Source organism: Bison bison, unplaced genomic scaffold, assembly GCF_000754665.1.
Source record: "Bison bison bison isolate TAMUID 2011002044 unplaced genomic scaffold, Bison_UMD1.0 scf7180017864280, whole genome shotgun sequence".
In the NCBI taxonomy this organism is placed as follows: Eukaryota; Metazoa; Chordata; class Mammalia; order Artiodactyla; family Bovidae; genus Bison; species Bison bison.
Window position 1 is genome coordinate 1,006,210 of NW_011494852.1, and position 14,758 is coordinate 1,020,967.

The 14,758-nt window shown below is 40.3% G+C and overlaps 1 protein-coding gene across 4 annotated transcripts in view; it reads left to right on the forward strand.

Annotated features, from left to right (window-relative positions):
- The window catches only part of DPY19L3 (dpy-19-like 3 (C. elegans)), a 73,868-nt gene that overhangs the window by 57,181 nt on the left and 1,929 nt on the right, over positions 1-14,758 (forward strand). For all 4 annotated transcript variants that reach the window (XM_010848918.1, XM_010848920.1, XM_010848919.1 and 1 more), the window contains 4 exons: positions 462-518; positions 4,657-4,739; positions 11,565-11,697; positions 14,172-14,330. In XM_010848918.1, the coding sequence (XP_010847220.1) occupies positions 462-518; positions 4,657-4,739; positions 11,565-11,697; positions 14,172-14,330 (432 nt within the window). The remainder of the gene's footprint in view (positions 1-461; positions 519-4,656; positions 4,740-11,564; positions 11,698-14,171; positions 14,331-14,758) is intronic.

A 14,758-nucleotide genomic window follows, 5' to 3' on the forward strand; every position in this document is an offset into this window, starting at 1 on the left:
AGGAATTATTTAAAAATAATTTTTTGCTTAATTTTGGTTTTATTTTCTAATTTTTTTTTCATAGTTAGATATGTTCATAATACAGAATTTGGAAATACTGAAAAGCACAAAAAGGAATATTAAAAATTACCAGTAATCCCATTTTCTAGAGTTATCACTATTATTATTGTTAATTACTATAATATATAATATGTACATAATTACTAATAAGAATATGGTAATGATTAATAGCCCATAAGTGCAGTTCTGGGTTGTTCTGCCCTATAAACTCACTAGGTGGCAATATGGTGGAAGCTACAAATACCTTACAAATGATTGACTCAGTTTTTTCCGCCTATTGGAGATTCATGCCCTGTTAGATTATATATATATATTTTTTAAAATAATGTATTTACAAAGCAAAAATATAAAGTAAAAGTATTCCAAATACTTGTAATCTAAATAATGTCTTTCTTATATAGATATGTATAATGCGATATTCAATACCGATATTAATACTGCTGTATCTGTGCTATAAGGTAAGACTGATTGTCCTCATTCTTGTCTTTATTTAGCAGAATAATTGCTTTGACTCAGTGTACTTTAGTGTCATTGGCAAGTAGAGTGGTTTGCAGATATCTGCTTAGTTTCTTATGGCAATTGACATTGATAGGACAAGTAATCTACTTCCCAAAAAGGGGGTTAACAGATAAAAACATTATAGCAAAAAATACTACAGTTTAATTTTTCTAATTAATTTTGGTTCTGACTTACTATTCAGCTGATACAAACTCTGAAAATAAAGATGTTTTCAGACCCATTTTGAGAGAAATTAGTTTTCCCCATTACCTGCTTTTGATAGAGTAAGATCTTAAAATGCATCTTACTTTAACCTACACATTTTATTAGATGCTTAAAATCATCTGTGTAAGAAGACCAAGCACATATAAATACAGTCTAAGATTAGCTTTGTGATCTGTCCTTCAGTTTCAGCAGGAAGTAAAGAAATTCTTCATATTCTCAGTTGACTGATTTCTGAAACAGCATTAACTGTGTTTCAGTTCTGAGACTCCCCCATAAAAACCATGAGTCTGTGTTTTCACATCTTTGAAATTTAGAAGACTTGAATTGTTACCTCAGCAGGGAACTTGAATGGTTTTATCCAATTGAGCTCTTACCGTCTCTTAAAAGGAAAAAAAAACATATATATTTTAAGTTTAGGGTTTTTTTCTTCAGACTTTAGAACAGTAGATTTCAAACTCTCCTGTGTATAGCTTCTGATTTAGGAGGGTAGCTAAAGAAGGTGGTGGGAGGTGGGGAGACTCTCCCACAGAAAAGATCAGCTTTACCAGCTCAGCTTCTGAGTTTATTTGCTTGTATTTTCATGTAAGATTTTTTTGAAGCAAAGTTTTTAGGCTAAGAATAAGTGTCTGATAATCACTGTATTGAACAGTTCTGTTGTAACTATTTCAAAAAATTATGTTCTATCATATTCCTGTCTACCAAAACATTTGCTATTATAGGCAGACCACTGTGCCAATTCCCAGATACTGGCAAACATAGAACTAGATCATTTCTGTCGCCATGCCTCTGGGAATTTTATTGCTCTACTGTAAGTAAATGAAACTTCTTAAAAACATCTGGAAAGCAACAACTAAGGATTAAGCAGAGTATAAGTGTTTTGATGAAGGAGGTAACTTTATCTTTACACATTGATTCTCAGACATAGAGCACAGAAAAGATTCAGCTCACCTTCATCCTTGACTCACCACTAAGGACACACACCCCAGCAGTCTTTTCTCCCACTGTTCTGTGTGGGGCTGAGTTCCTTGATGTCTCAAATATTTATTTGAACATTTGTTGATTTTTTTTAAAAGCTACTTGAGGACTAAAGTCTCTTGTTCTGGACAAAATTGAGGAAGGACATAATAGAAGAAATAAACAGGCAGCATCAGCATCACGTGGGAACTTGTTAGAATCGCGGATGTTTGGGTCCTACTCTAGACCCACCGCATCAGGAGCTCTGGGAGTGGGGTCCAGGGATCCAGGTTTAACCAGCCCTCCAGGTGGCGCTACTGCACCCCCACGCTTAAGAAACCCCTGTAGGATGGCTTCTCAGCGGCAGCACCGTGGGCACTTTGTCCGGATAATTCTTTGACTTAAGGGCTGTCCTGAGCGTTCTAGGACACTTGGCAGCATCCCTACCTTCTACCCACTACATGCTAATAGCACCAACCTCCAGGTCTGACTGTCAAAAATAAAAACATTTGTAGACACTGCAAAACGTCCCCTTACCGGCGTGGCAGAATCCCCCGACACCACCCCTCTTGAGAACCATTGCCAGAGAAGAACCAATGATAGCACTGAAAAGGCCATCACTTCCTTAGGAAGTCTTTGTAGATGTATCCTGAGTAAGACAGTTAGTGGGCTTCCCAGGTGGCGCAGTGGTAAAGAATCCTGCTAATGCAGGAGGCGCAAGAGGCGTGGGTACAATCCCTGGGTCAGGAAGATCCCCTGGAGAGGAGGAAATGGCAACCCACTCCAGTATTCTTGCCCAGAAAATCCCATGGACAGAGGAGCCTGGTGGGCTGCAGTCCAGAGGGTTGCAAAGAGTCGGACACGACTGAATGTGTGTGTGTGTGTGTGTATGTGTGAGCGTGTGCACGCACACAGACACACACACACACACACACACAGGACAGATAGTAGTAATTCTGAAGAATCCTTTCAAAGACAGGTGGCCAGGCCTCTCTCAGTATTGGACTTCAGGAGAAATCTGATGCATCCAGCTTTCACTGTATAGTTTCATTTACATAGTTCAGCTTCTCAGAACGTGTAAACTACAAAATCACAAAGACAATAAAGATTTTATGCATATTAGCAGTTAGCCTGAAACTGAATGTTTTCCAACTATTGAACAGATTTATCTGTAAGAAATAGGAACTAATATTTCAAAGTCTGATTTAAGTTTATTTACATAGCACTTGTAATGAGGATTTCAAATTTTCTTGTTAATAATACCTATTTTGCTCTATGTCTGCTTAGGATAATCCTCTTTTAAAGGGAAAAGTATGTACTAGTCTCCACTCAAAAATCAAGAGTTTAATAAAATCATTGCCCTCATGTTAATTCACTTATTTGGATATCTGAAGTCTCATACAAACTACTGCTGATCATTTAGCCAACAGCATTTAGTTAATTAGGCATTTTTTCACACAGCGTTTAAGACGTTTGCCGTAAGACTGTGTTATTAGATTATAACATTTTCAGAATTAACAACAGCAACTTTCAAACTAGGAAAAAAATCTGATAATCATTGATTCACAGGTTTCAAAATGTTTTATACCAAAATAATTAAAATATCATTTAGAAGTTGGTATTCTATTATTATCAAAATTAATAGGGACAATGGGTAATTGAAATCTTAAAAACGTCATCATTTAATCAGTAATTTTTATTACATTTCTTCTGAAACCTAGGATTAGTAGTGCAGACACCTGATTTTCCATCACCAACAATTTTCCTGATTTACCCACCCTGGAGACCAGATATGAATGAGCAGTAAAAATGGCCAAAGATGAGATGATAAGAAGATAAGAAAGTGATGGGGATTTAAAAAACAGCCACAGACCAGTCAGGTGCCACTTTGGTTCTAGTTAATGGTTCTTAAACAGAAAATTTCTATTTACATTAATGAAGTATAGATACATTATTATTGGGCTTCTGTTTCAATATAGGTCTTGAGTTCTGTAGTTCATCCTAACATGTATTTAGATGATCAAGTCTTCTTAGGTAACTGCCATTTGATAAAACAATGAACATTTAATTAATTGTTGAATTAGACAAGTTATAATATAAAAGCAGTGGATTCAGCATGTATTTTTGCATTATATTTTCATAGCTTAAGTAACTCCAGTTGAGTAGGAGGCACCATGGCATAAAGATAGTACTCATATGTACCAGGTTTTCCTGGACCACCCTTCTTTCAAATATTCTTCTCTCCCTTTGTACCTGTAATTATATTAATATTCATCAAACCATTTGTCCAGATTTTAGTACAAACAATATACTCACCATAGCACAGAATGAAAAGTTTCCAGTTGTGACTCTGCCAGTCTGATCTGAGCAAGTCAGGTTATCTATCTCTCTGAGCCAAGGTCTCTAAACCAGAAAAATGAAGAACAGATATTCATGGTAATGATGCCTTCTGCGTCATCTTTCTCCCTGAAGAGTTGTGAGGGTACAATGAGATTCTGTATTCAAAGGGTACATTCTGCATTTAAAGATAAATACATGGAGTTAGTTAGTCACATTTTTCTCATATCCTGTGAACTTTCTCATGGTTGCCACTCCTATCATATCCAAATCAATGTTTTACTAGATATTAACACACATACAACAGCATTTTTGTTAGTGTAAAATAAAAGCTCAGTTTTTACAGTTGGCAACACCAGTACTTCTAATTAGCTGCAGCTCAAAATGATTTGGGGAACTTTTCTCAGATTTTGTCTCACTTTACAGTTAGAAGTGTAAGGAGGGGAAGGAGTTCTATTCCAGTTACTGGGTTTACTTAGTTCAGAAGTTATATGCAGTTTCTCCTTTTTCACTTTAATTTTAGTGATAGCTGTGGGCCTGGGGGTGGATTTTGTTTTTGTTTAGTTTTGTTTTTAATTTCAGTTCTGGCCAGGAATGATGGATGAACTCTCCGAGTTGAGAGAATTCTATGATCCAGATACAGTGGAGCTGATGAACTGGATTAAGTAAGAGGATTTTTTTTTTAACCTTTAAAAATTAAAGTGCCTTTTTAAGAGTCACTGTAGGCCTCATTTGGTTTTTGGTCTTTTTTTTTTTTTTCTGAATCTAATTATGAAGATACATTCATTCTCAAGTTTTTTCTTTAAAACTCTATACTTGAAAATAATTTCTTTCCATTCAAGAAATGTTCTCTCTAACCACAGTCCCGTGAAGAAGGGAAAGTACCAGTATAGAGAGGGGAAAAGAATCGGAAGATGTGTCAGAGCAGTGACAGCAGTGGAAATCAAGTTTTATGTTCTCTGCCAGTATTATCTTTAGCATTTCTTTCACTTTAATAGCATTCAAATTTTCTATTAATACTGACATATAAAGTATTCTTTCCTTGTTAATCATTTTAAAATTATACGGTAAAAAAAATACAGTTCAGTAGAGTCATACTAGCTCGGTGCAGACTTCATTTTAACTGATCATATTGCCCAAGACTAGGCCTAGAGAAAATTTAAAATACAAAAGCTAGAGCTTTTCCTTCCTCGAACATCATAATGCTTCCATGTTATATTGGTTTTTATTTTTGCCTGCACAGTTGCTTCCCCTCAGCATTCAGCAGCAGAATGAGATTCATGTTTTTCAAAGTTTTGTTAATGAAACCCACCTCCCACCAGCAAAAATTAACTCTTTTACTCCAAGCAGCATTCCTGTGCCCTGTAATGTTGTATTTCCCTATTTTATAACCAAAACGCAGCAGTGTAATTATTTCCACATAAATAGATGTTGCGAATCTTCTGTGACATATTCTGAAAGCGTCGGCTGTACTGTCTCCATCACTTAGAATTTCAGTAGCCATGTTGGCACTTGCTCGTGGCTGATGTTCACTAACCAGTACAGCTTAGCACTGCTTGTGTGTTAAGCGATGGTAAATGTTTGATAGCTTGGGCCTCTTGAGTACAATACATGGATTTTATAGAGATTTGTATCTAAAATATATATGTGGCTTTGGTCCCAATGTTGGACTGGATTTGACTAGATGCAGTGAGTATAATTGTTCATATATTTCCAGTGCTGAGAGTATGAAGCAGTGCTTTATCTTTATTTATTTATTTAACTTTACATCATGGCAGACAATAATTCCTTCAGTATTTATTGTGTAAGAAAAAAAAGGCTTATTCCTATAAAGAAAAGCTAATTACTTTTGCATTAGCTATAGTCAACTGGAAATTGCTGACATGTGCATCTGAAGGTGAGGCTGATGTTTTCTGTTTTTCCGATTGCACCACTGGTAGGAGTGGTGCAGGGTGCCCACTCTGGTACAGTCCTGGAGGTGGCACACCTTCTGGATCTACTTGGATTGGCATTAGAAACATCCTACCTCCACTTCCCGGTCTTTTAGGAATTAATTGTAATGTCATTAAGGTTTTATTCTAGCGGAGTTATCTTTGGCTGTGTCAGACTGGATATACTTATTGTAATGCCTTTATTTTCATGCTTTCGCTCACAGAGGTTATTTAAAATAACATTTCTGGTTCTGAAAAATTATGGATGAGAGTTTATTCCATGTGTAAAGAAGATAATCTTTTAGTCTGCATTTGGGAAAGTGGGCTTTGTTCTTACATTCTCCTTCTACTAACAGTTCTTCTCCCTGTATATAGACTTATTCTTTTCACTTTTTATAGATCTCAGCAACTGAAGGATTTGTATTGTTCCCCTAAAAATGGTTCCATTGTGATCTAATCTTGCCTGTTTTCCCTTCAAAGTCTTCAAATCTAAATTATTGTTTTTGCAAAAATAGCTGCTAGGCATGTTTGTGAAATAAGCTTAAGTGATGATGAATGTATGTCAAAATAGGGTCTGTTTAGACACAAAATGCATTTGTTTAAATCAACATTTAAATCAGCTCTAGTCTAGATTTCATTTCCAAACACAAGCAAATACACTTTATTATTCATTTAACCTGTCCTGATTTCTTCTGCTTTTAAATGTAAAATATGACCTTCTACTTTGACTCTACTACCTTGACTAATCACACAGTGTTCGTGACATTACTGGGTCTGAGCTGTGCTGGAGGAAAGGCTAAGGATTCGTGGAGTGTATCTGAAAGCCTGTTTGGAATTGCCTGAAGGCAGCAGCTGGGCCTCTGGTCCCACCCAGCACTGTTACTGAGAGACGCCTCCTCTCCATCCTGTCTGCTTCTGTTCTCAGGTAGCCAGAGTGATATGCTCACATGTGTCCTTTGTCAGGGTGGTCATGACAGCATCTTTTGGGGTCAGGGCACAGCTTCCCTTGCAGGATGGCTGCTCAGCCTCTAGAATGAGTCAGAACAAGAAACAGTGACCTGAAGAAACTCAGAAAGACAAATGACTCTCTATTTCAGCAGGGGCAACCCTTGTGCAAAGTGTTCAGAAGAAGCTACCACCATCTCCCAGTCTGCCTCATGTACTTGATGCTAGGGCTTGATGCTTGAAGATTAAATTCTTCTTTAATCATTGAGGACCTTTTGTTGCAGTCTGGCCCCCAGCGTCTTCCCTGTGAGAACTAGGACGTCATCTCTCCATGCCTTCCACAGCCCCAACTGTGTGTTCATGGGGCTGGTTGCCTACCTTCCGTGTTATACTGAGGTGCAGCATGCCCTATTTTCCAGTAGATTTAAGTGTATGTGTTCACATTAACCCCTTTTTGCTAATGATGTTCTTCCTGAATACGAAAATTAAAAACCTGGCTTTTTTGTTTTACTTTCTAGTATCTCTTTCAGCAGAACCCAGGTGGAACTTTTATAAATTTTGTGTGTGACTAGAAAGCACATTTACTTCAATCTCACAGCAAATCTCACAGCAATTGGTAGTTCATTCCTTGTTCCTTTGTATCCTTAGAGTGTTTCATTTTTGGCTCCTGAGACATTTCTTGGACACTGTGCAATTCAGATAGACTGTTTTGAGGTGTGACATTTTACCTACTTGGCTATAGGAGATTTTCTCTAGAAATAGTTTCTTTCCAGTGATGAAGCCTGCATGTGCAATATTTTCTCAATGGGCCTGAAAAAATGGACCAGACTTCCTTCACAATCAAAGCAGAAAGAATTACAGTATATTTTAAATATGATGTAGGTTAAGTTCAGACCTTAAATGCCAATAAGCCTCTTTTATATTTAATGAATCATTTTGTGGCATTTGCATAATTCTATAAATTTTTGAAGTGTAGATAAAGCAAATGTTCACACGTTATATTATAATGCTCGGTTTACCCATTAGTTCAACAGTAATTAACTTGTTGAAGCTTAGAGCTTCAAAAATAAATGAGATTATTTGTTCAAAGATGCCATCAGGTCTTCCTAGAATGACATTTAAATTATATAATGTAAATCCATTTGACCTGTGAGTCCTTGTCATTATTTAGTGACATTTCTTACAGAATAAATTGTTTGCAGGTTGGGCAGCCTGCTATGGAGCTTGGCAGAGAGCTATAAAAACAAATTATTCTTTCATTTTATACATCATTTGTTCAAACATTGGTAAAAATTTCTTTGTTTTTCTGTAATAGAGAAGTGTCATTCAATGGTTAAAAGCACATTAGCTATTTTAGACACAGACCACAGACTGTGTCAGCAGAAGTGTCCGTGAAGGAAGAATACCCATCGTTCCATCTGTCACGCTGCATATTTTAAGTCAAGACAAAGAACCCCTGCTCCCTTCGCCCACTGAGCTTACCACAGAAAACATAAAATACTGCAAACCTAGGTTTTTAAAGTTTAGAAAACGTGTGATTTTTTTTCATTTTGTTTCACTTTGCTTGTTTTACGTCTGCATTTGCTTTATGGGTAAAATTAAATATTTAAGGGAGCAGTTAAATGTCCCAGATTTACCACAGGGCTAGCACATAAAACCAAGTCAAACAACCCCGTGAATAAACAGCATCTTAAGTATACTTGAAAGTCAGTCGTTTTCAAAGAAATTATTATATCTAAATCCATTTCATAGGCATTAGGGTGCTTATATTTTGCTGAAAATGAAACCAAGAACCTTTAGTGAAAGACTCTTTAAGAATCCGGAGGATTGTAGCACCTGCAGTTGAGACGGATTACATTTCTTTTAAACTTTCTGACTCTTTTACTAATGAGGCCAAACATGAAAATCTTGTCACAGTTGAATGAGCCTCACCTCCTCTAAGCGGTCATGTGGCATGACCTGCTCTCCTGGTGAGGCTGCAGTTGCCTTGGGGACCGTAGCCAGCGGGGCGGAGGGGCAGCAGGTGCTGTCAGAGGGGAGAGGCATGTTTACCACTGTCCTGCCGCGTCTGAGGTGTTCCATTTCCAGCACAGCTGCAGGCCCACAAAAGGCAGGCGTCAGTATGTGGTGGACTAGTTACGGGTTTGTTTTGAAGTGTTTGCCAGTGGTGGGAGCTGAGTCTGTCAACCAGTAAGCTGCTTGAAGACAGGGTATCATATCAGCCCAGCACGTAGTAGGCTCTCAGTAATAACTTTTGGCTGAAGCAAGTAGAACCTTGTAAGTCCCCACCAAGCAGTTTAGGATTGTTGACGTTTTAAACCTTTGTGAACTATATAACTCATTGAAGTATTCTGATGATAGCCCAGGAAGGGGAAAGAAGCCTTGTTCGTTAGCCATGAATAGATAACAGGCCAGTCAGCCATCTTGGCCAACATTACAAACAGCTCTGTGCATCTCCCTGATGTTGAATCCTGTTGCATATTCAAAATGATGATACTCAGACAGCCTAAAGATTTGAGTGGATACTGTCAGCGCAGCTGCTGCGTTTCAGTAAGACTATACAGACCAGGATGGTTCTGTCTCTGTGAGTTCTCACCTTGACCTCGTGCTTTGCCAAACACGGAGACCAGACACATCTTCTCCCCGCATTCTAAATCTCTTTGGTTCAGAGGACCCAAAGACATCTTCTTTGTATAAGGTATTGCAGTAGGATGTTTTGTTCCAGTTAAGAGTATTCAGAAGGAAAGAAGACAGATTTGGAAAAATGTTGACATTTTCTTTCATCTCATTTGTTCATATCTGTTCTCTTTAGCAATTATGATACTCTATAAATGAGAGCAGCATAGTATATATGGCACAGACTGAGCATTTAGTAAGTATTCATTGAATTAAGCTGAATTGTTAGAAAATCTTTCACTAAGGAACTCTGTGCAGCTTTACCCTTTTTCATTTAAACCCTCCTATTTCCCTGATCATGTGGGACACATGTCAAGAATTTCTTATAAATTGCTGGTTTGGGGCGGGGGACAGGGCAGACATGTATTTATGCCTGTGTTCTTGGATCTGGTTGTCAGAATGATGATATCCTGTGAAGCACAGCCAGGTTCATGTAAAAGTTTTTCTCTTGTAATCCATTCTGGCGTCCGACAGGAATGAGGGAGGGTACAGCCTATGTCATTCCCTGTGAGTGCTCACTGTAATTCTATCACTTTAAGAAAGGTTATTGGAATTCAAGTGAACTAGATGTCATTGTTAGAAAATATTGCACTTTTGTAAAGTATATTATTTGTCAGTGTTTTGGCTTGAGCTGTAGAATTCCTTGCTTGTAGACATCCTAAGGCCTTTGTTGAGTGGTGTTCATGCTGTAGTCTTAGCGTAAAAATGTAATAAGTTAGAACATCCTCATGGAATATATGAATACGATGAGGCTCCTCTTAGAATGAACATTAGAGCAAGTTTCCTGCCCTGATGTCCAAAACATTGAGAATGGTATGCTCTGGCTTTTTCTGCAATAGTTTTAATGATTTCAGTTAGACTCCTTCTCAAAAAGACTATGTCCATTTTAACTCACCCTAGCAGCCATAGCTCCTTGTTTTTAACACAAGAAGTGTGAGTGTATCTCACACTATTCAAGTGGACCTTTACTGGAAATTCTGCATTAAGGAGAGTCCATAGAACAGCTGTTATGTTCTTCACAATAAAATGACACCTCATTGATTCGAAGGTAGCTCCCAGGTTTTAAGAAATGGAAGGGAATTGAATCAACGACTAAGATTATTTTTTTCCAGGGGGAAAAGGAAAACATGCTTTCACAGTATCACAGTAATCAGGAAGTCTTCCCTCGGCCCTCCGTCAGCTGTCCCTCACACCCTATGGGGAAGCGGAGAATCACAGCTTGGTGATAACTGGAAAGTGAGACCGTAATTTAGTATCAGAATGTCCTGTACTCCTTAAGATGCATGCAGTCTTTCATAATCAGGGCTAAAGGAGAGGAATACATAAAATACTTCTGCCTCGCACCAAAAATGTTGTATAGCTTCATACCGAGTAATAAGATATCTGCTGGTTCAGAATCTTCTTTCCGTGTTCTTTTGTTTTTAGCAATTATTTTTTTCTGAAAAGTAATTTATAGTAGTATCTGTGATCCTTTTTTTCTTGTTTTAACCAAAAACCCTTGGAATCAACTCATGGCCAGCTGCAGTTTCTAGCATTATAATTTGTTTTACTCTAGGCAGCCCATTTAATTAAGTTTAATACAAAAGGCACTGGCAGTCTTCTAAGGCCTCTTGTTAGAAGCTGTCCCTTGGGAACAGGAGCAGGAGAGGGTTGTGGGATTGAGCCTAGAAGACTCAGGAGGTACCCACATCCTAAGACAATTCATTGTAAGAGTAAACCCATCAAAACAGTAAATCAGAAACTTCCCAGTCATTGTCAAAATCAGATAGGAAAAATTTCATAGAACAGCTTGAGTGCAGATCAGAATCACAGCAGCCTCTTGTTTTTCCCAACTCATACATAGCCTTTCTTAACACAGCCGGGTCATCCTGAGTGTGTGGCATTGTCTTCATGGAAGTCTTAGCAGTGAGGTTAATTCAGACTCTTAAAATCTTTTAGCGCTAACACTCCAGGGAAGGCTGTGTTTGCTGGAAGCATGCAGCTGCTGGCGGGCGTCAAGCTGTGCACGGGACGGACCTTAACCAACCACCCACACTACGAAGACAACAGCCTCAGAGAGCGGACGAAAGCGGTGAGGGCCTCACCCGCCTCCTCGCGGGGCAGCCGTGGGCTGGCTTGTGTTTGGTAAAGCCGGGGCTCCGGCTGCTTGTCTTGCGGGTCCTGAGGGGAAGGCACAACTGAAGTGCCTGGCAGGACTCACGTCTCCGGAGCCTAGACCTTGACCTGCCCCGTCCATTAAAGGCGTGCCGTTTAGGCCTTATGTTCCTCGCGGGTCAGAAGAGTACCCAAGGAGAAGTGCACCTGGAGATGTTTAGGGCAGAATGTTTGAGGATGGAGCCCTCGGAGCCTGGAACTGGAGCGAGGAGGGAAAGGGGGCAAGCCGTGCTGGTCACAGTGTTTATGGGCCATTTCTAGTGAGTGAGTGAGTGAGTGAGTGAGTGTGAGTGTGTGTGTGTGTGTGTGTGTGTGTATGTATGTAGGGGGGCAGCACACAGTTAAGAAGTTAAGAACATGCAAAAGAGAACATAGAGAAAAGTCTCCATCCCAACACTGTTTTTCAACTAGCAGTTCCTCTCCCAGGAGGCAAATAACATTACCAGGAATTTTATGTATGTACAAATGTGTGTGTATGTATATACACATGTAAATTCATATTCTTTTCCCTCCTTTTTTTTTTTTAAACAAAAGAACTAACCTACTACATCTTCCTTTTTTGGGCACATAATATATTTTGGAGATTGTTCCATATTGGTTTTTCAACAGCTTCCTTGCAATATTTGAAGCTGCCTAATATTTTGTTACTTGGAAATAGCAAATTTTATTTAACCATTTAGGTTGTTTGCCTGTCTTCTGCAATTCCATGAACAGTGTTTCAAATAACATACTTGTATAGAACTCACTCTGCACAGGTACAAGTGTGCATCAGATTCTTGGAAGTGAAGTTGCTGGGTCACAGGGTATGGGCATTTTTATTGAGATAGAATTACTAAGTCTGTATGAATTACACCAACTTTACATTCCGGTCAGTGCTACAGAAGGCTGCCTGTCTTAGTCCTTACCAACAGGGGTTCCAGACTTTTCAGTGTTTCTTGTCAGTCACTTCATAATCTTGGTGGTGGCTGAAGGTCTGTTGAAAAGTCTTTTGGGGGGGGGATGAGGTTTATTAATAACTAGCCTAAAAGCAAATGATTTTTACTAACTCCTCCATTTTAAAGAGAACAGTCTGATTTCAGCTAAAATGGGAATTTTCCCACTGGCCCAAATGTTCCAGATAGCCCCAGGTTAGCTCGAGGAAGAGGGGAAGGTGCCTGGCTCACCAAAATGCAGAGTTCAGCCAGGAGGTGGCCACCGCTTTGACTTGAGAGATGGGAGTGCTGTGTTTCATCCTCTCCAAGATCCAGTCTCTACCTCAGTGCTGTTTTATGCCCTAAAAATTGATGTCCTGAAGGTCCCAGTGCCCTCCTCAGTCATGACCTTCAAATTCCTGAAATGCCTTACTCTGAGGCTGCTGCTGGACTGTAGGTAGGATTAACCTAACAGTGTTAGCAGTACAGATACCCTGTACCATTTCAGCGTCCGTCCAGACACGCTGACCGAGGTTGTCAGAACCCAGTCTCCTAAGTCAGAGACATATGAGAAATCAGTGGGCGGCACAGGAAGCAGCAGCTCTCTTCATTACCACGCCCTCCCCATGCACACCCCATCCACCTCCCCCCGCCCCACCCCACCAAGTCCTAGGAGACAGGACTTCAGTGAAGCTGGCGGTGGCTGGGAAGACACCTTCTACTGGTGCCCCTGAGCACTGCACGTTGCTCTCCCTCCAGGAAAGACGAGAGAGAAAGTGGAGGGTCTGCCGGTCAAGCCGAGTGCAGCAGAGCAGCAGTAGAGGATGGGTGCTCCCCTGCCCGGGTCCAGGGACCCTGTGAGGGTCCTGTTCCCCAACTGCCATCATCAGAGGCTGGGTCTCCTTACACGCATCTGCAGCTCCAAAGTCTCCTCCACTCCTTAGTCTGAAGGTCCCCTTTTCAAAGGGAGAGGTCGTGCCTTATTTACTAAATCACATTATTTACCTTGGAGAAGGGAATGGCAACCCACTCCAGTATTCTTGCCTGGAGAATTCCATGGACAGAGGAGCCTGGTGGGCTGCAGTCCACGGGGTCGCAAAGAGTCAGACAGGACTGAGCGACTTTCACTTCGCCTCATTCTTTACCTTGGTGAAGCAGTCTTAGAATCAAGATCTGCTAATGAATATATTCATAACTCAAGGTAATACATTCTCAATCCAGATCTCTTTGGTGTATAAATCCAAATATATTCAGCATGACTCAGTCTCCCCCTTGCCAACAATTTTCTTGTTTTGAAATGTTCCACACACCCCAGGACTGTAGGTGAATGAGATGACCTGCATGGGAAGAGGTGAGGGAGCTAGGTGGCTGCAATTAGACTCGCCCCTGGGGGAAGTTACATCCGTAGATAGTCCTTGACTAGCTTCCCCAGCGGTTAACTGGTATTTTGCCCTATTCCACTTTTTATCTCCTTTTGAAGGTTTATCAGATATATGCAAAGAGGGCCCCAGAGGAAGTGCATGCCCTGCTGAGGTCGTTTGGCACTGACTACGTGATCCTGGAAGACAGCATCTGCTACGAGCGCAGGCACCGCAGGGGCTGCCGGCGGCGGGCCCTGCTGGACGTCGCCAATGGACACGTAAGCATGCCAGCCAGCACACACAGGGCATCTCCCGGGGAGGAGAGGGTCCAGGGTGAGTCCTGAGGAACGTAACAGCCTTTAGACTGAGTGTCTGCAGAATTGCACGATAGATGAAGCATTCATCTGCTGTGTTCTGCAGAATTCCTACCTTGGCATGTTAGATACTTGCCACGGGAGCTGGACAGCAGGAGAGATAGGAGTGGGGCTCTAGTCCCCAGCTTCACACCAAATAAAGCAACTTTGTCTTCACCTGGTTTGTGTCATGCTCTGCGTAGAATTTTTTTTTTTTTTTTACGATCTTGCTTCAGAAGTGAAAAAAGAAACCTCAGCCTTTTAAAACCGCTTCTCAAAACCATCATTTTGGCTCGTTCAAAATGACTGCAGTGCCCCATGCCCACATCGCTGCCACCCCTGTGCCCTCCCCC